The sequence below is a fragment of the Salvelinus alpinus genome, chromosome 4 (genome assembly GCF_045679555.1).
Source record: "Salvelinus alpinus chromosome 4, SLU_Salpinus.1, whole genome shotgun sequence".
Classification (NCBI taxonomy): domain Eukaryota; kingdom Metazoa; phylum Chordata; class Actinopteri; order Salmoniformes; family Salmonidae; genus Salvelinus; species Salvelinus alpinus.
The window spans coordinates 19,807,726-19,832,412 of NC_092089.1; the positions used below are offsets into that span (position 1 = coordinate 19,807,726).

General features: G+C 45.7%; 1 protein-coding gene across 5 annotated transcripts in view; it reads right to left on the minus strand.

Moving 5' to 3' along the window:
* nbeal2 (neurobeachin-like 2) overlaps nucleotides 1-24,687 on the minus strand; it is a 130,421-nt gene that overhangs the window by 17,567 nt on the left and 88,167 nt on the right. For 4 of the 5 annotated variants that reach the window (XR_011674523.1, XM_071395897.1, XM_071395894.1 and 1 more), the window contains 16 exons: nucleotides 23,500-23,659; nucleotides 21,274-21,362; nucleotides 19,768-19,946; nucleotides 16,792-17,344; nucleotides 12,610-12,794; nucleotides 10,250-10,406; nucleotides 8,866-9,009; nucleotides 7,629-7,754; nucleotides 7,120-7,320; nucleotides 4,573-4,722; nucleotides 4,077-4,234; nucleotides 3,227-3,351; nucleotides 2,513-2,630; nucleotides 2,189-2,346; nucleotides 1,805-1,938; nucleotides 1,344-1,451 (listed from right to left, as the gene is read on the minus strand). Coding sequence is in view for 4 of the 5 variants with exons in the window: in XM_071395897.1 (XP_071251998.1) it covers nucleotides 1,344-1,451; nucleotides 1,805-1,938; nucleotides 2,189-2,346; nucleotides 2,513-2,630; nucleotides 3,227-3,351; nucleotides 4,077-4,234; nucleotides 4,573-4,722; nucleotides 7,120-7,320; nucleotides 7,629-7,754; nucleotides 8,866-9,009; nucleotides 10,250-10,406; nucleotides 12,610-12,794; nucleotides 16,792-17,344; nucleotides 19,768-19,946; nucleotides 21,274-21,362; nucleotides 23,500-23,659 (2,745 nt within the window). In the remaining variant the exon portion in view is untranslated. The remainder of the gene's footprint in view (nucleotides 1-1,343; nucleotides 1,452-1,804; nucleotides 1,939-2,188; nucleotides 2,347-2,512; nucleotides 2,631-3,226; nucleotides 3,352-4,076; nucleotides 4,235-4,572; nucleotides 4,723-7,119; nucleotides 7,321-7,628; nucleotides 7,755-8,865; nucleotides 9,010-10,249; nucleotides 10,407-12,609; nucleotides 12,795-16,791; nucleotides 17,345-19,767; nucleotides 19,947-21,273; nucleotides 21,363-23,499; nucleotides 23,660-24,687) is intronic. The other variant, XM_071395895.1, reaches the window with a different exon arrangement.

A 24,687-nucleotide genomic window follows, 5' to 3' on the forward strand; every position in this document is an offset into this window, starting at 1 on the left:
GTTAGCTTCCTCTCTGCATACCCATCTCTAATGACAAAACACAAACAGTTAGCTTCCTCTCTGCATACCCATCTCTAATGACAAAACATAAACAGTTAGCTTCCTCTCTGCATACCCATCTCTAATGACAAAACACAAACAGTTAGCTTCCTCTCTGCATACCCATCTGTAATGACAAAACACAAACAGTTAGCTTCCTCTCTGCATACCCATCTCTAATGACAAAACACAAACAGTTAGCTTCCTCTCTGCATACCCATCTCTAATGACAAAACACAAACAGTTAGCTTCCTCTCTGCATACCCATCTCTAATGACAAAACACAAACAGTTAGCTTCCTCTCTGCATACCCATCTCTAATGACAAAACACAAACAGTTAGCTTCCTCTCTGCATTCCATCTCTAATGACAAAACACAAACAGTTAGCTTCCTCTCTGCATTCCATCTCTAATGACAAAACACAAACAGTTAGCTTCCTCTCTGCATTCCATCTCTAATGACAAAACACAAACAGTTAGCTTCCTCTCTGCATACCCATCTCTAATGACAAAACACAAACAGTTAGCTTCCTCTCTGCATACCCATCTCTAATGACAAAACACAAACAGTTAGCTTCCTCTCTGCATACCCATCTCTAATGACAAAACACAAACAGTCAGCTTCCTCTCTGCATACCCATCTCTAATGACAAAACACAAACAGTCAGCTTCCTCTCTGCATACCCATCTCTAATGACAAAACACAAACAGTTAGCTTCCTCTCTGCATACCCATCTCTAATGACAAAACACAAACAGTTAGCTTCCTCTCTGCATACCCATCTCTAATGACAAAACACAAACAGTTAGCTTCCTCTCTGCATACCCATCTCTAATGACAAAACACAAACAGTTAGCTTCCTCTTAGTTTAGTTGACATGTCTGACATCACATCATCATCTGAGACTCAATCATTAAGATGTTACTGAGGTAGTAGGCTGAGGTAGTAGGCTGAGGTAGTAGGCTGAGGTAGTAGGCTAAGGTAGTAGGCTGAGGTAGTAGGCTGAGGTAGTAGGCTGAGGTAGTAGGCTGAGGTAGTAGGCTGACGTAGTAGGCTGACGTAGTAGGCTGAGGTAGTAGGCTGAGGTAGTAGGCTGAGGTAGTAGGCTGAGGTAGTAGGCTGAGGTAGTAGGCTGAGGTAGTAGGCTGAGGTAGTAGGCTGAGGTAGTAGGTCCTTACTGAATCAATAGTTATAACACACAGGTTGCATCCCAAACTGCACCCTACACAGTGCAGACCAGCCCTATGGGCCCTACATAGGGAATAGGGTGCCATTGGTGATGCAGCCAGAGTTATCAGCTGTACCTGTGTGAGTCCAGAAGCCTTGAGGAGCTCCTGAGGAGAGCGGGAGCCGAAATAGAAGAGGTTGGGGGGCCGCAGCCCCAGGATCCTAGAGTACACCATGTTCCTCACCTGGGGAGGGAGGTCGGGGTCAGGTTATACATGTCTCTTACACTGGTCCTTTTCAAATCACTTCACATTATCATTGGTGTCTAATAATGATACAATTCCACATCTTTTACAGGTATTGGGATCAACACTGTGGTACAAAGACCGTGGTGGCTGGTGCCACTTTAAATCGGAGGCGGGCTCGGCTGGAAACGGAATGAATGGAATGGTATCAGCCACATCAAAGACATGGTTTTCCTTGTGTTTGATACCAATACATTGACTCCATTCCAGCCATTACTGGGAGCCGTCTTCCCCTCATTAGCCTTCACTGTACTAAGACCTCAGGCCCTTGAATCTAGCAGTTAGAGACACACCTTCTTCTTGAAGTTGATGAAGTAGTGTGACTGGTCGATGAAGAACAGCTCCACAGCAGAGCGACGCAGGTTGTAGCGTCTCAAGTGCACCTCTCTCAGCTGAGACAGGGGCCGCTTGAAATCAAAACCAATTCCTGGATAGATAGAAGTTTGTCAACAACAACTCTTTCAGATTGTATCATGATGTCAGCAGTGACTGTTCTTTACTGTCACTGGGGAATGATGCATACACAGAGACAGATCCTGTGGACAGATGAAGCCTGGTCCTGGACCTGCTGAATGGAGAATCTCCATTGATATCGCTTTACGGTCTCAGACTAGATTTAATCTGTGTCCGGGAAACCGCCCCATAGTGTTCATTGCCAGAGGTCTTTATGTCCTCACCCTCTTCCGTCTCCTCCTTCTCGCTGCTGGCGTCGTAGAAGTACAGGTGATGTGTGGTGACCTCCAGCCGACCCGGAACCACCGCCACGATGGTGATGAGCTCACAGTCCTCGGACAGAACCAGCTTCTCCTTCTGACTGTCGTCCTCCCCCTCCACCCTGAGGAACCGATAGAGAAAAGGCACGTATCAGATGAATAGTCCACCTCCAGCATTTCTGATCCAACTAACCAAGGCCTTGCTGATTATTTTACTAGTTGAATCAGGTCACTGCTGCTGAGGTTGATATGTGGAGTAGGTAGGGGGGCGGAGATCAAGTCACTCACTTATTGTCCAGAAAGACAATGTCCTCTTCTCCTAACTGGTCATCCTCCATGTCACTCACTTTGGCCTCCTTGGCAACAGCCAATGGGAGAGGTTCTGAACTGCGAGGACTATCAGCTCCTGATGTGGAGAGATGCAGACAGACAATACATTCTACTGAACCTGAACACACTCTCACAGACCTATATTACCTGAGCACACTCTCACAGACCTATATTACCTGAACACACTCTCACAGACCTATATTACCTGAACACACACTCACAGACCTATATTACCTGAACACACTCTCACAGACCTATATTACCTGAACACACTCTCACAGACCTATATTACCTGAGCACACTCTCACAGACCTATATTACCTGAGCACACTCTCACAGACCTAAATTACCTGAGCAGAGATTCAGAATGATATTTCTGTTTTTTCTGATGTTGTGAAGCTTAATGCCAAACGAATTCACCAATCTTAGGAAAATAAAGGTCTTCTAATCTAATGTTAACACAGATTTTTAAACACATCTTCAAAACACAGCAGTGCCCTGAGCTAACCTGCACACGAACACAGATCACCTACCAATTTAGATCGGAAACTTGCTTCTGCTCAACAAAAGCAATGGACTGAAATCTTGTAGACATGGCTACGATGTCATAACTGGGGCAAAGCACCTAAAGTCCTAACATGCGATGTATATTTGTCATCTCATAAGGCATACCCATATTGTCTCTGAAGGCGCTGGCTTCCTGGTGAGCGTCGTACTGGTAGTTAGGCACTAGTTTCAGACGCATCTTAGAATACGTCTCCGCACTGGACAACTTCCATTTCACCTCTAGTGGGACTCTGAGGTAGAAATCAGGATTCCAGTCAGGCACAAAGCACCACAACAAAGCTTACCATATGTGACATTAGTGGTTGAGTCCATCTGGTGCAAAGCTCCCATTATATGTTGATCTAGGGTCAGTTTTGCTCTTTAACCCCTAATGGTTAAAGGAGTTGTTCACTATTTTACAACATGATGTTAGATGGTTCCTCACCTTGAAAGTAGCCTATGAGCCAGGAGAAACAGCCATTGCAAACTTAAGCTAACTTTAGCAACCGCTAGCTAAAAATCAATGGAAGTGATGGGGGGGTGAGCATGTTTATTTTTTATATGGCCAAACCATCTTAAAGTAACTCAAACCAAGTAACATCAAACCAAATATGGAGTTGATGTCAGGTGACTTGGACAGTATTTGTTTCTAAACATGCCCCCATCACGTCCATTGATTTGTAGCTAGCGGTGGCTAAAGTTAGCTGAAGTTTGAAAAGGGTTGATTAAAGATAACTGCACCATGGATTCCAGTTTCTCCTGGCCCATAGACTACTTTCAGGGTGAGGAACCAGCTAACGTCATGTTGTAAAATAATGAACTACTCCTTTAATGTTAGGACATGGGGAAGGTAACCAGAGCCTAGATATATACACCTTACATGGGGAAGGTAACCAGAGCCTAGATATATACACCTTAGATGGAATAGGGTGCCATTTGGGACGGGACCATAGATATAGATAGGATAGAGTCAGACCTGTGTGCCCAGGCCCCTCTCTCGCTGGTGAGCAGCCTGCGGAGGGACTTCCAGTGGCGCCACACTACTCCCTGCTGGCCAGAGCTCTGTTTCTGACCACTGTGGTAACGGCTGTTTTCACTGCGTACCCGCCTCAGGTACGGGTCCACTATCACCTCCTGTAAGAGCACACACAGACCCCATGCGCACGCACGAACACACACAGAAATACCTGTAGATTATTGACCAATCAGCAATACAAGCACAAACCAAGTTCTACTGGGCTGATAATCCACTGCGTCAGAATACTCCAGATCACCACAATATAATGAAGACAGTACAACTAGCTGAACAAAAACTACTTTCAAGACACATAATATTGACTTGATATTAATGTCATAATGGAGGTTATGTCATAATGGAGGTTATGTCATAATGGAGGTTATGTCATAATGGAGGACAGTGGGCTGTACTATGACCTCATAGGAGTACCAGGCCTGCTACTAGCATCGTTTACCTGGAACTTGTCTTTGCTGTAGGTCCTCTCCTTGTCCCGCCGTAGGGCAGTGCTCATCAGGTCATCAAAGCACGAGTTCCAGAAGTTAGACATGAGGTCATGACTCTTCCCAAACTGATCCAGTTCATACTGCTCCATGGTGGGCTGCACCTACACATTACATGCACACATTACATACACACATTATATACAGTAATGTTACACACTACCTACACACATTATATACAGTAATGTTACATACTACCTATACAGTAATGTTATATGCTACCTATACATTATATAGAGTAATGTTATATACTACCTATTCATTATATACAGTAATGTTATATGCTACCTATTCATTATATACAGTAATGTTATATACTACCTACACATTATATACAGTAATGTTATATACTACCTACACATTATATACAGTAATGTTATATACTACCTATTCATTATATACTGTAATGTTATATACTACATATTCATTACATACTGTAATGTTATATACTACCTATTCATTACATACTGTAATGTTATATACTACCTATTCATTATATACTGTAATGTTATATACTACCTATTCATTATATACTGTAATGTTATATACTACATATCACATTGGTAAAGGTCCTAAAGGTAAAGGACATAAGCTGATAAACGGGCACAGACACACAGACAAACTGTTGCTCAGAGACTGGGAAAGAGGGATACCTAGTCAGTTGTACAACTGAATGCATTCAACTGAAATGTGTCTTCTGCATTTAACCCAACCCCTCTGACTCAGACTGGGAGCAAAGGTCAAAACTGGGCTCTACTGCCAGATCTATGACATGTTCTATTTACAAGATATCTAAACAAAACAGATTTGTGATTATACACTGTCACACACATTTATAATAAATCCTCAGCTGAACCAAGTGGGTAGACGTCTGTTTGGCTTCATATCCTCAAACCTCTTGGTCTGCTAGGTGTCTTCTCTTCCATTAAATTCACACGGTAAATACAAGGAAAGCTTTCCGATTCTGTTCTCATTTCTAAACTGGGAGAGAAGCCACTCTCCTGGAGAAAATCCTGGCCTTCCATCCACGTACCTCCAGTGTGTAGACTATGAGGTAAATAATGAGAGGAGGACGAGAGAACACTGAACAGACAGATTATCTGTCCCTGGTTTAGTTTTCACTCTGAGGCAGAAAGGAGGATGTTACATCAGCCTGTCTAGAAATACTAGCCTGAGAGAAGAGACAAACGTCAACACGGTATTTAGTAGAAGAACCTACGCACTCAGTTTGTCTTCTGAACTAAAGAGAGAAGAGACAAACGTCAACACCGTATTTAGTAGTAGAACCTACGGACTCAGTTTGTCTTCTGAACTAAAGAAGAGAAGTGTACAAGAATGTTTTTAGCCTGTTCAGAAACTACCAAGGGACTGCTGAGGAAAATGACCTGTCCAGCTAAAATGAGCTGTCCAACATACTTGACTGTACGTTTGTTTATCCCATGTGTAACTCTGAGTTGTTGTTTGTGTCGCACTGCTTTGCCTTATCTTGGCCAGGTCGCAGTTGTAAATGAGAACTTGTTCTCAACTGGCCTACCCGGTTAAATAAAACACTTAAAAAAAAAATTTTTTTTAGTTTCTTTTATAAATACGACACTGTCTGAGATGTTGACTATAATGCATTGTCCATGGCCTGTGTGGTCCAGCCGTTACAGCACACATGTATACCAGAGTCGGCATGGGTTTGAATCCGTCCCACTGCCCTTTGACTCACCCTTCCCTGTCTTTCAAACAGTTTACTATCGCTTTCAATAAAAAAAGCAAAAACATTTAAGAAAGTAGTGGGACTGACCCACTCCTTAAAAAAAGACATTTATTATTAGTTGTCCGTGTGAAATAAATCACGTCCCAAATAGCTTCAATGGGGCAGAAGGCTGTGTGATGTTGTGATTCTGGATGGTCAGATAGCAACAATGGGGCAGAAGGCTGTGTGATGTTGTGATTCTGGATGGTCAGATAGCAACAATGGGGCAGAAGGCTGTGTGATGTTGTGATTCTGGATGGTCAGATAGCAACAATGGGGCAGAAGGCTGTGTGATGTTGTGATTCTGGATGGTCAGATAGCAACAATGACAAGAAGCTGCCGTGTGCGGAATCGTCGGTGGCTCGTTTCTGCTCGTTTTATGTTGTTCCTGATACCATGTTTTGTTTTGAGCTGTTTGACTGATGTCATGTCTATGCTAATATGGCTCAAATTCCCTAGCTAGCTAACCTACAACTGCAACGATGGATTTTAGAAACAAAAAGAGCTCCTTGTGCTCATATATTCAGTTTCAATAGACATTGAGATGAAATATAGTTTACATGTTGTTAACAACCTAAGCCAACCCAGCCTGTTTTGCCCTATAGTTGCCACCTGTTGGTTTTGTTGCTAAACAACCAACCCGTCTGTAAGGCCCTCGTCAAATGTCAAATGTAGTGCACTATATAGGGAATAGGGTGCCATTTGGGATACAGCCTATATAAACAAGAAGATAGATAAATGAAGGTTGAGTAGTACTGACGTGGCGTTGGTAGAAGTCCAGCCACTCTACTGTGTGGCTGTAGCTCTGGAGGTCCTGGGCGAAGGTGGGGCTGCCGTTGGTGACTGGCAGGCTGGGCAGCAGGCCGTGCAGGGTCACGGGGTCAGCGTGTTGGTCCAGGAGGGTACGCACGATGGGCACCAGCTGAGAAAAGGTCTCCGTGTGTCCTCCGTTGGGGCCCACCTAAAAGAAACAACACCTTACTGTTGTACTTGTCTTTATTTACTAGTGGAAGGCCGGTGATAAGAATGGAAACACCAGAATAACACATGTCAAAATAAAAGTTCCATTAAGTCCCAAATTCCAATATGTTCTCACAATAAAAGGTCTCACACTAGCACCGATTTAGCAAATAGCTGCTTTATTGAGGAACGTTTTAATTGCAATGACTATGTATGTAGTTGTCTTACTACCTTACTTGAATGCACTGACTAAGTCGCTCTGGATAAGTGTGTCTGCTAAAATGACAGAAATGTCCAACGTAAATGTACCTCCATTACCCCCCCGGGCCACAGGGGGGCACCTAGTCGCCCCAGCAGGAAGCACACCTCGTCCCAGCCCAGAGACAGAACTGTCTGCAGGAGGCTGTGGAGTTTAACGCAGGCCATTACAGACACCTGGGGAGAGAGGGAAGGGAGAGAGACAGAGAGACACAGAGAGAGAGAGAGAGAGAGAGAGACAGAGAGAGAGAGAGAGAGAGAGAGAGAGACAGAGAGAGAGAGAGAGAGAGAGAGAGAGACACAGAGAGAGAGAGAAATTCTTTGGTCAAAAAGCAAATTAGGCTCCACTTCAAAAGTATTATCACAGGTCTTAAAATCAACAGAAGTCCTAGTAAATGATTCATCAGTACACAAACCTAATGTTATTATTCCTCAGCTGATTTATATTTTAAGTGGGGTACTAATACTAACAAAACACACAACAACAATTCAAGTGGGTGGAAAAAGCTTTGCTCCTTCAAAAGAAAATAAACAAATCCCAACGCTTAAAGGAAAACTTTGGACCATTTATTTATGACCACTTGATCCCACAACTCCTACAGGAGTGCCAAATAGCACCCCATTCCCTACATAGTGCACTACTTCTGACCAGAAAGTTATGCACTATGTAGGGAACAGGGTGCCATTTGTGATGCATCTCAACAGTAGTTATAACTCAGAGTAGAGCCGCCCCGTCCTACACAACTCTCCTCAGGAGGAATGCTATGTTCTCTGTACACTGATAGATAACCACTGGTCAGAGTAGAGCCGCCCCGTCCTACACAACTCTCCTCAGGAGGAATGCTATGTTCTCTGTGCACTGATAGATAACCACTGGTCAGAGTAGAGCCGCCCCGTCCTACACAACTCTCCTCGGGAGGAATGCTATGTTCTCTGTGCACTGATAGATAACCACTGCTATTCTAAACATACTTTCCCCTCAAAAGGTCTAACCTTTATTTGATAGTAAATGTGTACTGACAGACAGAGCGTTGGGATTTGGTCCCACGGCATTTGGAGTTTAAACTTTCAAACCCACGCGTTGACTAATGCCCTCAATGGATGTCGTTTGGAGAAAGAAGTTGTTTCCCAAATAGCACCCTATTCCACCCCTATCCCAGCCTATGGGCTCTGGTCAAAAGTAGTACACGATATAGTGAATAGGGAGCCATTTGGCATGCAAGCCAGAGTTTGAGCCAGTCTAGTTTGGCTAGAGGGAGGTGGGCGTAGCGTAACATAGGTGACTGACCTGTGAGTCCTGTTGCTGGATGTAGCCTGTGATGATGCGCAGGCCGATCTGAGCCATCTCTCTGAGCTCCAGAGCCCCGGGGGTACCAGGGGTGCTGTGCCACGCCTGTAGTCTGTCCAGGAGGTTCACCACCCCCTCAAAGATCTACCACGACAACACATCTGTTAACAGTCTACAACACATTTTCATTCAATTCAATTCCCACAAGGGGCAATTATGTAGGCAAGAGTGCAGATACGTGAAAACAACATAGCAGTGACTCAGTTCTCAAGACCGGTTACCACACAGTTAAATGATATAGCTAGAACTACTATTCAAACCATCCTTCAAAACAGTAACCAAGCTAAAGCCAACACGCAAGACAAGACACATCCACTGACATTAAACACACATACCTTCACAATAACAGGAAGAGGCTGTGCCATTAATACATGTAATCTAAAATGTAATCTACCTAATCCAAGAATATGTATCATTTATCATGAGAGGACTATAAACAATAACTAGTAATGCTGCATACTCCAAGAAAGGTTCAATCTCACCTTTCAGGTAAAATAAATAGTTATACATTGCTGAGATGTAGTCCCTTTTGAGGACACAAGCTCAAATACACAGTACAAATATGATACAAATATGAAAATATTAAATATTTTATGACGTATTTCCTATTCAACAAAACTGTATGAATAAGGCTTGAAATGACTTATATGCTTTCTAAATATAGTATAATCAGATTATAAAACCACTAACTATAAGACTTCACCTTTCTTACAACTGTAAAATACATATTAGTATTTTTTGTGTCAGAGAACATGTGCATATTGTCTAAAGGTCTTTCTTGATCAAAACATCAGCCCCCACCGCTGTGAGCCACACAGACCTCTAGCTTAGCTTCCTGAACTCGTTAGGAACTCGCCTTTCGTCTCATATTATTATTGTCCATCTATGAGAAACAGAAAGTGTTTTTTTGTTTCAAATCTAGGAATTATTTGAGACTAATGGCTGTAAATCGATCTCTGAATGTGCTATAGTGAATAAACCACCTCTTGTTGAGCTACGATGTAAGGATTGCAAGCGTGTGCTTTGTCAGTGTATGTGACGTAGGGTTCAGCCAGGAGATGACGGACAGTCGCAAGAGCGAATTAAAACGGTAGGACGGACATCCCAGCTTCAACTGGTTTCAGATTTCACTTCCTACGTCACACAGGCGCAAAAACATATACTACTGTGTCCGTGGGGACTAGGGCTGCGCTCAATGTAAGCCATTTCCATCTACGGGGTCCACAGATGGATTTCTAAGTGAAAATATGGGTCGGGACTGGTACCAGAACCACGCAGGTCCCCTAAACAGGGGACTTTACATCTAAGAGGTGCAGTACTGTACCTTCTCGCTCCACAGAGCCTGGTTGTCTGTTCCCTCTGAGAACAGGAAGTCCTGGAGCAGCCTGAGGAGACGCAGCAGACTGGGGAAGTATGGTAGAGAGACACCCTGAGAGTCCCTCAGGTCTGACAGAGAAGACTCCAGCATCATCTCTAACAGACTGAGAGACAGAAACACAGCAGAAAGGAGGGGAGAGGAGGGAGGGAGAATAGCCAGTCAACATTTAACTAGCCAGTTAACATTTAGGGCTACATTTTGCTCAACCAAAACAGCACAGAACTGAAAAAAAGTTGGATCCTGGATCCTGGACTTCCTGACGGGCCGCCCCCCAGGTGGTAAGGGTAGGCAACAACACATCCGCCACACTGACACCCTACTGTACTCCCTGTTCACCCACGACTGCGTGGCCACGCACGACTCAAACACCATCATTACGTTTTCTGACGACACGACGTTGGTAGGCCTGCTCACCGATGACGATGAGACAGCCTATAGGGAGGTCAGTGACCTGGCAGTGTGGTATCAGGACAACAAAATCTCCCTCAACGTCTGCAAGACAAAGGAGCTGATCACTGACTACAGGAAACAGAGGGCCGAGCACGCCCCCATTCGCCTCGACGGGGCTGTCGTGGAGTGGGTCGAGAGCTTCAAGGTTCCTCGGTGTCCACATCACTAAGGAATTAACATGGTCCACACACACCAACACAGTCATGAAGAAGGCACGACAACGCCTCTTCCCCCTCAGGAGGCGGTAAAGATGTGTCATGAAGAAGGCATGACAACGCCTCTTCCCCCTCAGGAGGCACGCCAACGCCTCTTCCCCCTCAGGAGGCACGCCAACGCCTCTTCCCCCTCAGGAGGAGGAAAAGATGTGTCATGGGACCTCAGATCCTCAAAGTTCTACAGCTGCACCATTGAAAGCATCTTGACAGGCTGCATTCCACCGCAAGGCGCTACAGAGGGTAGTGCGTACGGCCCAGTACATCACTGGTACCCCGTGTATGTAGCCTAGTTATCAATTATCTCTTACTCCTGCACATGGACTCAGTACTGGCCTCGGTACTAGCCTAGTTATCAATTATCTCTCACCCCTGCACATGGACTCAGTACTGGCCTCGGTACTAGCCTAGTTATCAATTATCTCTCACCCCTGCACATGGACTCAGTACTGGCCTCGGTACTAGCCTAGTTAGCAATTATCTCTCACCCCTGCACATGGACTCAGTACTGGCCTTGGTACTAGCCTAGTTATCAATTATCTCTTACTCCTGCACATGGACTCAGTACTGGCCTCGGTACTAGCCTAGTTATCAATTATCTCTTACTCCTGCACATGGACTCAGTACTGGCCCTGGTACTAGCCTAGTTATCAATTATCTCTTACTCCTGCACATGGACTCAGTACTGGCCTCGGTACTAGCCTAGTTATCAATTATCTCTCACCCCTGCACATGGACTCAGTACTGGCCTCGGTACTAGCCTAGTTATCAATGATCTCTTACTCCTGCACATGGACTCAGTACTGGTACCTTGTGTATGTAGCCTAGTTATCGTTCCTCATTGTTATTATGTTTCTCTCTGCATGGTTGTGAAGGGCCCGTCAGTAAGCACTTCACTGTTAGTCCACACCTGTTGTTTACCAAGCATTTGACAAATAAAACTTGGTTTGAAGTCACCTTAATGAATCTGTTTACTGACATGAGACAGAGGGAGTTGCATATCAAGGACAGTGGGGTGACTGACTGACTAACCTGGGTCCCAAACAACACGTTTGACCAGAGCCCATAGGGTGCCATTTGGGATGCAGACACTGACTGACTGACTGACTGGCTGGCTGGCTGACTAACTAAATAGCTGACTGACTGATCGGCTGGCTGGCTGACTAACTAAATAGCTGACTGACTGACTGACTGACTGGCTGGCTGGCTGGCTGGCTGGCTAACTAAATAGCTGCCTGACTGATCGGCTGGCTGGCTGACTAACTAAATAGCTGACTGAATAACTAACTAAATAGCTGACTGATTGGCTGGCTGGCTAAATATCTGACTGACTGACTGGCTGGCTGGCTAACTAAATATCTGACTGACTGATTGGCTGGCTGGCTGACTAACTAAATAGCTGACTGAATAACTAACTAAATATCTGACTGACTGATTGGCTGGCTGGCTAACTAACTAAATAGCTGACTGGATAACTAACTAAATATCTGACAGACTGATTGGCTGGCTGGCTGGCTAACTAAATAGCTGACTGGATAACTAACTAAATATCTGACTGACTGATTGGCTGGCTGGCTAACTAACTAAATAGCTGACTGGATAACTAACTAAATAGCTGTACTGGCTGGCTGTCGACCGACTGACCTGCATTTGATATCGTCAGGCGGGCGGACCAGTTGGCAGGAGGAGCCCAGCTTGGTGAGGACAGAGAAGACCTGTCCCCTCTCCCTCCACACGGCGTCCTCACCCCCCTCCGACCCGCTGCCGCACCACAGCACAGAGAACACGATGTTGGTCAGTAGGTTACACAGCTCCTCCTCTGGCGTCTGCTGAAAGGGACCACACACACACACACACACACACACACACACACCATAATCACAGTTAGACACACAGATACAGTACATTGTGTCGGAGACGGACTAAACCGCGTCGGCATCTGCACAGCCGTATTCTAGGATATTGGACCGTTGGTTGAATAGTTTCATAATTCTCAGCACGACTCTATCCCTCATCACATTCAGTTGAAAAAGAGTCATGTACACTGAGCCACGCTGGTTGAATAGGAGTCATGTACACTGAGCCACGCTGGTTGAATAGGAGTCATGTACACTGAGCCACGCTGGTTGAATAGGAGTCATGTACACTGAGCCACGTTGGTTGAATAGGAGTCATGTACACTGAGCCACGCTGGTTGTATAGGAGTCATGTACACTGAGCCACGCTGGTTGAATAGGAGTCATGTACACTGAGTCACGCTGGTTGTATAGGAGTCATGTACACTGAGCCACGCTGGTTGAATAGGAGTCATGTACACTGAGCCACGCTGGTTGAATAGGAGTCATGTACACTGAGCCACGCTGGTTGTATAGGAGTCATGTACACTGAGCCACGCTGGTTGAATAGGAGTCATGTACACTGAGCCATGCTGGTTGAATAGGAGTCATGCACACTGAGCCACGCTGGTTGTATAGGAGTCATGTACACTGAGCCACGCTGGTTGAATAGGAGTCATGTACACTGAGCCACGCTGGTTGAATAGGAGTCATGTACACTGAGCCACGCTGGTTGAATAGGAGTCATGTACACTGAGCCACGCTGGTTGAATAGGAGTCATGTACACTGAGCCACGCTGGTTTAATAGGAGTCATGTACACTGAGCCACGCTGGTTGAATAGGAGTCATGTACACTGAGTCACGTTGGTTGAATAGGAGTCATGTACACTGAGCCACGCTGGTTGAATAGGAGTCATGTACACTGAGCCACATTGGTTGAATAGGAGTCATGTACACTGAGCCACGTTGGTTGAATAGGAGTCATGTACACTGAGCCACGTTGGTTGAATAGGAGTCATGTGCACTGAGTCACGCTGGTTGAATAGGAGTCATGTACACTGAGCCACGCTGGTTGAATAGGAGTCATGTACACTGAGCCACGTTGGTTGAATAGGAGTCATGTACACTGAGCCACGTTGGTTGAATAGGAGTCATGTACACTGAGCCACGTTGGTTGTATAGGAGTCATGTACACTGAGCCATGCTGGTTGAATAGGAGTCATGTACACTGGGCCACGTTGGTTGAATAGGAGTCATGTACACTGGGCCACGTTGGTTGAATAGGAGTCATGTATACTGAGCCACGCTGGTTGAATAGGAGTCATGTACACTGAGTCACGCTGGTTGAATAGGAGTCATGTACACTGAGCCACGCTGGTTGAATAGGAGTCATGTACACTGAGTCACGCTGGTTGAATAGGAGTCATGTACACTGAGCCACGCTGGTTGAATAGGAGTCATGTACACTGAGCCACGTTGGTTGAATAGGAGTCACGTACACTGAGCCACGCTGGTTGAATAGGAGTCATGTACACTGAGTCACGTTGGTTGAATAGGAGTCATGTACACTGAGCCACGCTGGTTGAATAGGAGTCATGTACACTGAGCCACGCTGGTTGAATAGGAGTCATGTACACTGAGCCACGCTGGTTGAATAGGAGTCATGTACACTGAGCCACGCTGGTTGAATAGGAGTCATGTACACTGAGCCACGCTGGTTGAATAGGAGTCATGTACACTGAGCCACGCTGGTTGAATAGGAGTCATGTACACTGAGCCACGTTGGTTGAATAGGAGTCATGTACACTGAGCCACGCTGGTTGAATAGGAGTCATGTACACTGAGCCACGTTGGTTGAATAGGAGTCATGTACACTGAGCCACGCTGGTTGAATAGGAGTCATGTACACTGAGCCACGTTGGATGGGAATGTTTTTGTGGTATGAGGTCAGGCTGTGCGACCCCCGGGGGTCACAGAGTCGACCAGATTATCACGGCTGTGGACTCTGAAACATGCTTACGGGATGCTAATACTTGTGCTTTTCTGACTGATACGTTTCCAGAGAAATCCGTTAACATTGTGGATATGGGACATTACACAAGACTGGGCTTCATGTTCAACACATGTGGTCCAGTTTATTCAAACACCACACGACATACCTCCTAGGAATGCTCAGTACCTGTGGTTAGGGTTAAGGTCAGGACAACTACCAGTGGTTAGGGTTAAGGTCAGGACAACTACCAGTGGTTAGGGTTAAGGTCAGGACAACTACCAGTGGTTAGGGTTAAGGTCAGGACAACTATCAGTGGTTAGGGTTAAGGTTAGGACAACTATCAGTGGTTAGGGTTAAGGTTAGGACAACAGTACCAGTGGTTAGGGTTAAGGTTAGGGCAGCAGTACCAGTGGTTAAGGTTAAGGTCAGGACAACAGTGCCAGTGGTTAAGGTTAAGGTTAGGGCAGCAGTACCTGTGGTTAGGGTTAAGGTCAGGGCAGCAGTACCAGTGGTTAGGGTTAAGGTCAGGACAACAGTACCTGTGGTTAGGGTTAAGGTCAGGACAACAGTACCTGTGGTTAGGGTTAAGGTTAGGGCAGCAGTACCTGTGGTTAGGGTTAAGGTTAGGGCAGCAGTACCTGTGGTTAGGGTTAAGGTTAGGGCAACAGTACCTGTGGTTAGGGTTAAGGTTAGGGCAGCAGTACCTGTGGTTAGGGTTAAGGTTAGGGCAGCAGTACCTGTGGTTAGGGTTAAGGTTAGGGCAGCAGTACCTGTGGTTAGGGTTAAGGTTAGGGCAGCAGTACCTGTGGTTAGGGTTAAGGTTAGGGCAGCAGTACCTGTGGTTAGGGTTAAGGTTAGGGCAACAGTACCTGTGGTTAGGGTTAAGGTTAGGGCAGCAGTACCAGTGATTAAGGTTAAGGTTAGGGCAGCAGTACCTGTGGTTAGGGTTAAGGTTAGGGCAGCAGTACCTGTGGTTAGGGTTAAGGTTAGGGCAGCAGTACCTGTGGTTAGGGTTAAGGTTAGGGCAGCAGTACCTGTGGTTAGGGTTAAGGTTAGGGCAGCAGTACCTGTGGTTAGGGTTAAGGTTAGGGCAGCAGTACCTGTGGTTAGGGTTAAGGTCAGGACAACAGTACCAGTGGTTAAGGTTAAGGTTAGGGCAGCAGTACCTGTGGTTAGGGTTAAGGTCAGGACAACAGTACCAGTGGTTAAGGTTAAGGTCAGGGCAGCAGTACCTGTGGTTAGGGTTAAGGTTAGGGCAGCAGTACCTGTGGTTAGGGTTAAGGTTAGGGCAGCAGTACCAGTGGTTAAGGTTAAGGTTAAGGTTAGGGCAGCAGTACCTGTGGTTAGGGTTAAGGTCAGGACAACAGTACCAGTGGTTAAGGTTAAGGTCAGGGCAGCAGTACCTGTGGTTAGGGTTAAGGTTAGGGCAGCAGTACCTGTGGTTAAGGTTAAGGTTAGGGCAGCAGTACCAGTGGTTAAGGTTAAGGTTAGGGCAGCAGTACCTGTGGTTAAGGTTAAGGTTAGGGCAGCAGTACCTGTGGTTAGGGTTAAGGTCAGGACAACAGTACCAGTGGTTAGGGTTAAGGTCAGGACAACAGTAACAGTGATTAAGGTTAAGGTTAGGGCAGCAGTACCTGTGGTTAAGGTTAAGGTCAGGACAACAGTACCAGTGGTTAGGGTTAAGGTCAGGACAACAGTAACAGTGATTAAGGTTAAGGTTAGGGCAGCAGTACCTGTGGTTAAGGTTAAGGTTAGGGCAGCAGTACCAGTGGTTAAGGTTAAGGTTAGGGCAGCAGTACCTGTGGTTAGGGTTAAGGTTAGGGCAGCAGTACCAGTGGTTAAGGTTAAGGTCAGGACAACAGTACCAGTGGTTAGGGTTAAGGTCAGGACAACAGTAACAGTGATTAAGGTTAAGGTTAGGGCAGCAGTACCAGTGGTTAAGGTTAAGGTTAGGGCAGCAGTACCTGTGGTTAGGGTTAAGGTTAGGGCAGCAGTACCTGTGGGTTGGAGGTGTTGGAGATGGTGTCAGCTGCCCGGGGGTCAGTTCCATAGTTGGTGTCGTCCAGCACGTTGGACAGACTGGAGCTCTTCCTGGGTCTCAGAGAGGGGAACGACCGGCTGTGCTCCAGGGGGGAGGGGGTGCCTGCCTGGTTGTGGTTCCATGTCCCCGTCTCACCCCTCATACCCACCAGCTCCAGCTCAAAGGGCGAGGTGCCGAAGGGGGACAGAGGGTGGTAGAGAGCCTCCTCTTGGGGCCGAGTGGAGGGGATGTCCATGGTGTTGGACAGGGAGGACGAGCGGCTCCCCTGCTCTACCGAGTCAAACGACTTAAATTGGAGAGAGTCGGCAAAGTCCTTCAACGTGCCTCCACTGCTGTTAGGGGAAGACCGAGAGAGGTCGGAGAAACCCTCTGAGATATTCCTCCCTCCCAGGCCCTCGCCGTCTCCCTCCTCCTCCTCCTCCTCCTCTTCCTCGTCCGGCGAGGTGTAAGGGAGGAAGACGTCTGTGTGAGTGTCCTGAGAGTCCTCTATGACCATGCTGTGATCTCTCCTGAGAGGGGAGCAGTTCAACATTTAGTAAGAGTTGTGTGTTAACTATAGCAGGGATAAAGCTGAACACATGTTAACTGACCTATATCAGGGGTAAAGAGCTGAACACATGTTAACTGACCTATAACAGGGATAGAGCTGAACACATGTTAACTGATCTATATCAGGGGTAAAGAGCTGAACACATGTTAACTGACCTATATCAGGGGTAAAGAGCTGAACACATGTTAACTGACCTATATCAGGGGTAAAGAGCTGAACACATGTTAACTGACCTATAACAGGGATAGAGCTGAACACATGTTAACTGATCTATAGCAGGGGTAGAACTGAACACATGTTAACTGATCTATAACAGGGGTAGAGCTGAACACATGTTAACTGATCTATAACAGGGGTAGAGCTGAACACATGTTAACTGATCTATAGCAGGGGTAGAGCTGAACACATGTTAACTGATCTATAGCAGGGGTAAAGAGCTGAACACAAGTTAACTGATCTATAACAGGGGTAAAGAGCTGAAAACATGTTAACTGATCTATAGCAGGGGTAGAGCTGAACACATGTTAACTGATCTATAACAGGGGTAGAGCTGAACACATGTTAACTGATCTATAACAGGGTTAGAGCTGAACACATGTTAACTGATCTATAACAGGGGTAGAGCTGAACACATGTTAACTGATCTATAACAGGGGTAGAGCTGAACACATGTTAACTGATCTATAGCAGGGGTAGAGCTGAACACATGTTAACTGATCTATAACAGGGGTAGAGCTGAACACATGTTAACTGATCTATAACAGGGTTAGAGCTGAACACATGTTAACTGATCTATAACAGGGGTAGAGCTGAACACATGTTAACTGATCTATAGCAGGGGTAAAGAGCTGAACACATGTTAACTGATCTATAGCAGGGGTAAAGAGCTGAACACATGTTAACTGATCTATAGCAGGGGTAAAGAACTGAACACATGTTAACTGATCTATAGCAGGGGTAAAGAGCTGAACACATGTTAACTGATCTATAGCAGGGGTAGAGCTGAACACATGTTAACTGACCTATAACAGGGGTAGAGCTGAACACATGTTAACTGATCTATAACAGGGGTAGAGCTGAACACATGTTAACTGATCTATAACAGGGGTAGAGCTGAACACATGTTAACTGATCTATAACAGGGGTAGAGCTGAACACATGTTAACTGATCTATAGCAGGGGTAAAGAGCTGAACACATGTTAACTGATCTATAACAGGGGTAAAGAGCTGAACACATGTTAACTGATCTATAGCAGGGGTAAAGAGCTGAACACATGTTAACTGATCTATAGCAGGGGTAAAGAGCTGAACACATGTTAACTGATCTATAGCAGGGATAAAGAGCTGAACACATGTTAACTGATCTATAACAGGGGTAGAGCTGAACACATGTTAACTGATCTATAGCAGGGGTAAAGAGCTGAACACATGTTAACTGATCTATAGCAGGGGTAAAGAGCTGAACACATGTTAACTGATCTATAACAGGGGTAAAGAGCTGAACACATGTTAACTGATCTATAACAGGGGTAAAGAGCTGAACACATGTTAACTGATCTATAACAGGGGTAAAGAGCTGAACACATGTTAACTGATCTATAGCAGGGATAAAGAGCTGAACACATGTTAACTGATCTATAACAGGGGTAGAGCTGAACACATGTTAACTGATCTATAGCAGGGGTAAAGAGCTGAACACATGTTAACTGATCTATAGCAGGGGTAAAGAGCTGAACACATGTTAACTGATCTATAACAGGGGTAAAGAGCTGAACACATGTTAACTGATCTATAACAGGGGTAAAGAGCTGAACACATGTTAACTGATCTATAACAGGGGTAAAGAGCTGAACACATGTTAACTGATATATAGCAGGGATAAAGAGCTGAACACATGTTAACTGATCTATAACAGGGGTAGAGCTGAACACATGTTAACTGATCTATAGCAGGGGTAGAGCTGAACACGTTAACTGATCTATAACAGGGGTAAAGAGCTGAACACATGTTAACTGATCTATAGCAGGGGTAGAGCTGAACACATGTTAACTGATCTATAGCAGGGATAAAGAGCTGAACACATGTTAACTGACCTATAACAGGGGTAGAGCTGAACACATGTTAACTGATCTATAACAGGGGTAGAGCTGAACACATGTTAACTGATCTATAACAGGGGTAGAGCTGAACACATGTTAACTGATCTATAACAGGGGTAGAGCTGAACACATGTTAACTGATATATGACAGGGGTAAAGCTGAATCCAGAAACTATCTTGTTTATTGTCCAGAAATATAAAATATCACTTAAGTTATTATTGATTCCCAACTTTTCGAATCAATACAGATTCCCTCAATCGACTAATGTAACTCATCTCTACCTGAGAGGGGGGCGGGAGGAGGAGGGGTCCAGGGAGCTGTGGGTGCTGGAGCCTGCCAGGGAGGGACCACGAGACTCATAGGACTCCTTCATATAGAGCTTAGTTAACACATCCTGCCAGCCTGGCTGGCGGGCCAGCTGACGAACATAGTCCTCATTGTCATAGATCAGGTAGAAGAGCTGGGAGAAGGAGAGAGAGGAGCGATGGAGAGAGAGAGAGAGAGAGAGAGAGAGAAGCGATGTAGAGAGAGGGGGGGGGAGAAGGCGAGGGAGAGAGCAGGGGGAAAGAGAGAGAGAGAGAGAGCGGGAGAGAAAGATAAAAACAATCAAGCCTTTAGCTGCCCAAAAGTCTATACCTGTAGCTGCCCTATAGTCTATACCTTTAGCTGCTCTATAGTCTATACCTTTAGCTGCCCAATAGTCTATACCTTTAGCTGCTCAATAGTCTATACCTTTAGCTGCCCAATAGTCTATACCTTTAGCTGCCCTATAGTCTATACCTTTAGCTGCCCTATAGTCTATACCTTTAGCTGCCCAATAGTATATACCTTTAGCTGCCCAATAGTCTATACCTTTAGCTGCCCTATAGTCTATACCTTTAGCTGCCCTATAGTCTATACCTTTAGCTGCCCTATAGTCTATACCTTTAGCTGCCCTATAGTCTATACCTTTACCTGCCCAATAGTCTATACCTTTATCTTCAATTATACTATACTTAGTAATGACCTGAGAGAATGTGAAGATATACAGTGGAGGGGAAAGAGGACAGTGGATGGGAAAGAGGACTAGAGGAGGGGAAAGAGAACTAGAGTAGGGGAAAGAGGACTAGAGGAGGGGAAAGAGGACTAGAGGAGGGGAAAGAGGACTAGAGAAGGGGAAAGAGGACTAGAGAAGGGGAAAGAGGAGTAGAGGAGGGGAAAGAGGAGTGGAGGAGGGGAAAGAGGAGTGGAGGAGGGGAAAGAGGAGTGGAGGAGGGGAAAGAGGACTAGAGGAGGGGAAAGAGGACTAGAGGTGGGGAAAGAGGACTAGAGGTGGGGAAAGAGGACTAGAGGAGGGGAAAGAGGACTAGAGTAGGGGAAAGAGAACTAGAGGAGGGGAAAGAGAACTAGAGGAGGGGAAAGAGAACTAGAGGAGGGGAAAGAGGACGGGAGGAGAGAACTAGAGGAGGGGAAAGAGGACTAGAGGAGGGGAAAGAGGAGGGGAAAGAGGACTAGAGGAGGGGAAAGAGGACTAGAGGAGGGGAAAGAGGACTAGAGGTGGGGAAAGAGGACTAGGGAGGGGAAAGAGGACTAGAGGAGGGGAAAGAAGACTAGAGGAGGGGAAAGAGGACTAGAGGAGGGGAAAGAAGACTAGAGGAGGGGAAAGAGGACTAGAGGAGGGGAAACAGGACTAGAGGAGGGGAAAGAGGACTAGGAGGGGAAACAGGACTAGAGGAGGGGAAAGAGGACTAGAGGAGGGGAAACAGGACAGTGGAAGGGAAAGAAGATTAGAGTAGGTAGGGACTGACCTTGCGACAGACATCCAGACGGACAGTGAGCTCAGCACGGTGGGACAGATGGACCACAGCCAGCAGGTCTCTGAAGTTAGGAGTGGCATCTACACAAAACAATGACAATCAGAAGTACACAGTAAAGTATATCCCCAATAGATATACATACTATAGGAACAACAAGGAGAGGGGTTATACACAGTAAAGTATATACCCTATAGACATACAGTTGAAGTCGGAAGTTTACATGCACTAAGTTGACTGTGCATTCAAACAACTTGGAAAATTCCAGAAAATTATGTCATGGCTTTAAAAGCTTCTGATAGGCTAAATGACATCACTTGAGTCAATTGGAGGTGTACCTGTGGATGTATTTCAAGGCCTACCTTCAAACTTAGTGCCTCTTTGCTTGACATCATGGGAAAATCAAAAGAAATCAGCCAAGACCTCCACAAGTCTGGTGGAGGTCCTGGGAGCAATTTCCAAACGCCTGAAGGTACCACGTTCATCTGTACAAACAATAGTACGCAAGTATAAACACCATGGGAACACGCAGCCGTCATACCGCTCAGGAAGGAGACGCGTTCTGTCTCCTAGAGATGAACGTACATTGGTGCGAAAAGTGAAAATGAATCCCAGAACAACAGCAAAGGACCTTGTGAAGATGCTGGAGGAAACAGGTACAAAAGTATCTATATCCACAGTAAAACGAGTCCTAGATCGACATAACCTGAAAGGCCGCTCAGCAAGGAAGAAGCCACTGCTCCAAAACCGCCATAAAAAAGCCAGACTACGGTTTGCAACTGCACATAGGGACAAAGATCGTACTTTTTGGAGAAATGTCCTCTGGTCTGATGAAACAAAAATAGAACTGTTTGGCCATAATGACCATCGTTATGTTTGGAGGAAAAGGGGGAGGCTTGCAAGCTGAAGAACACCATCCCAACCATGAAGCACGGGGGTGGCAGCATCATGTTGTGGGGGTGCTTTGCTGTAGGAGGGACTGGTGCACTTCACAAAATAGATGGCATCATGAGGAAGGAACATTAAGTGGATATATTGAAGCAACATCTCAAGACATCAGTCAGGAAGTTAAAGCTTGGTCACAAATGGGTCTTCCAAATGGACAATGACCCCAAGCATACTTCCAAAGTTTTGACAAAATGACTTAAGGACAACAAAGTCAAGGTATTGGAGTGGCCATCCCAAAGCCCTGACCTCAATCCTATAGAAAATGTGTGGGCAGAACTGAAAAAACATGTGCGAGCAAGGAGTGCCTACAAACCTGACTCAGTTACACCAGCTCTGTCAGGAGGAATGGGCCAAAATTCACCCAACTTGTTATGGGAAGGTTGTGGAAGGCTACCCGAAATGTTTGACCCAAGTTAAACAATTTAAAAGGCAATGCTAGCAAATACTATTTGAGTGCATGTAAACTTTTGACCCACTGGGAATGTGATGAAAGAAATAAAAGCTGAAAGAAATAAAAGCTGAAATAAATCAATCTCTCTACTATTATTCTGACATTTCACATTCTTAAAATAAAGTGGTGATCCCAACTGACCTAAAACTATAATTTTTACTAGGATTAAATGTCAGGAATTGTGAAAAACGGAGTTTAAATGTATATGGCTAAGGTTTATGTAAACTTCCGACTTCAACTGTACATACTATAGGAACAACAAGGAGAGGGGTTATATACAGGGAGGGGTGGATAGAGAGAGAGTAGGGAGGGGGGAGAGGGAGGGGTGGAGAGAGAGAGGAGGGAGGGGAGGAGATATATCCATACATACTATAGGAACAACAAGGAGAGGAGTTATAGTTGAGAATGTTTCATGTTGACATCAATACAAGAATAAAATACATTGTAAAAGGATGACTGTAGAGAAAAACAGGACAAAAACAGGTTTGTTTAACCAGGTAAGCCAGTTGAGAACTTGTTCTCATTTACAACTGCGACCTGGCCAAGATAAAGCAAAGCAGTGCGACAAAAACAACAACACAGAGTTGTTAGCACCCAAATGGCACCCTAGTCCCTATATAGTGCACTACTTTTGGCCAAAGCCCTATGAGAACCCTAGTCCCTATATAGTGCACTACTTTTGGCCAAAGCCCTATGAGAACCCTAGTCCCTATATAGTGCACTACATTTGACAGGGCACTATGGGCCCTAGTAGTTTACTAGACTGTATAAAGGGAATAGGGCTCCATTTGGGACACGAGCAGAGGCTCTATGAGGCCTACCTGTAGCGAGGACCTGCTCGTACAGACAGCGCACGGTGGTCATGGTTACGGGGACATCTCCTAGGAAACAGACAAGACCCAGGTATCCAAAATCCTTCAACTTGACACGTTGCTTGGCGCGCTCAGACACTCGTTCACTCTTCAGGATCTTGTACAGAACCTGCGTCAACGACCAAGGAGGAGAGCAGGAGATTTTTGTTTGATGAGATTTCAACAACACTGACCTGCGACTCAGATAAACTAGGAAAGATGGAGAGATTGTGTATTGAGTGTATGACTAGGTAAAACTCAACAACACTGACCTACGACTCAGATAAACTAGGAAAGATGGAGAGATTGTGTATTGAGTGTATGACTAGGTAAAACTCAACAACACTGACCTACGACTCAGATAAACTAGGAAAGATGGAGAGATTGTGTATTGAGTGGATGACTAGGTAAAACTCTGAACATAGAATGGCTATAGCTGCAGTATCTTTGGTAGATTCCCCAACATGCACCGGTTAGTGTGATGTGGTGGTAGTGTGGTGGTGGTGGTGGTGGTGGTGTGATGTGGTGGTGGTGTGGTAGTGTGATGTGGTGGTGGTGTGATGTGGTGGTGGTGTGGTAGTGTGATGTGGTGGTGGTAGTGGTGGTGGTAGTGTGATGTGGTGGTGGTGTGATGTGGTGGTGGTGTGATGTGGTGGTGGTGGTGTGATGTGGTGGTGGTGGTGTGATGTGGTGGTGGTGGTGGTGTGGTGGTGGTGGTGGTAGTGTGATGTGGTGGTGGTGTGATGTGGTGGTAGTGTGATGTGGTAGTGTAATGTGGTGGTGGTGGTGGTGTGATGTGGTGGTGGTAGTGTGATGTGGTGGTGGTGTGATGTGGTGGTGGTGTGATGTGGTGGTGGTGGTGTGATGTGGTGGTGTAATGGTACTGTAATGTGGTGGTGGTGTGATGTGGTGGTGGTGTGATGTGGTGGTGGTGGTGTGATGTGGTGGTGGTGGTGGTGTGGTGGTGGTGTGGTAGTGTGATGTGGTGGTGGTGGTAGTGTGATGTGGTGGTGGTGGTGGTGTGGTAGTGTGATGTGGTGATGGTGTGGTAGTGTGATGTGGTGGTGGTGTGATGTGGTAGTGTGATGTGGTGGTGGTGGGGTGTGGTGGTGGTGGTAATGGTGGTGGTGGTGGTGTGGTGGTGGTGGTGTGGTAGTG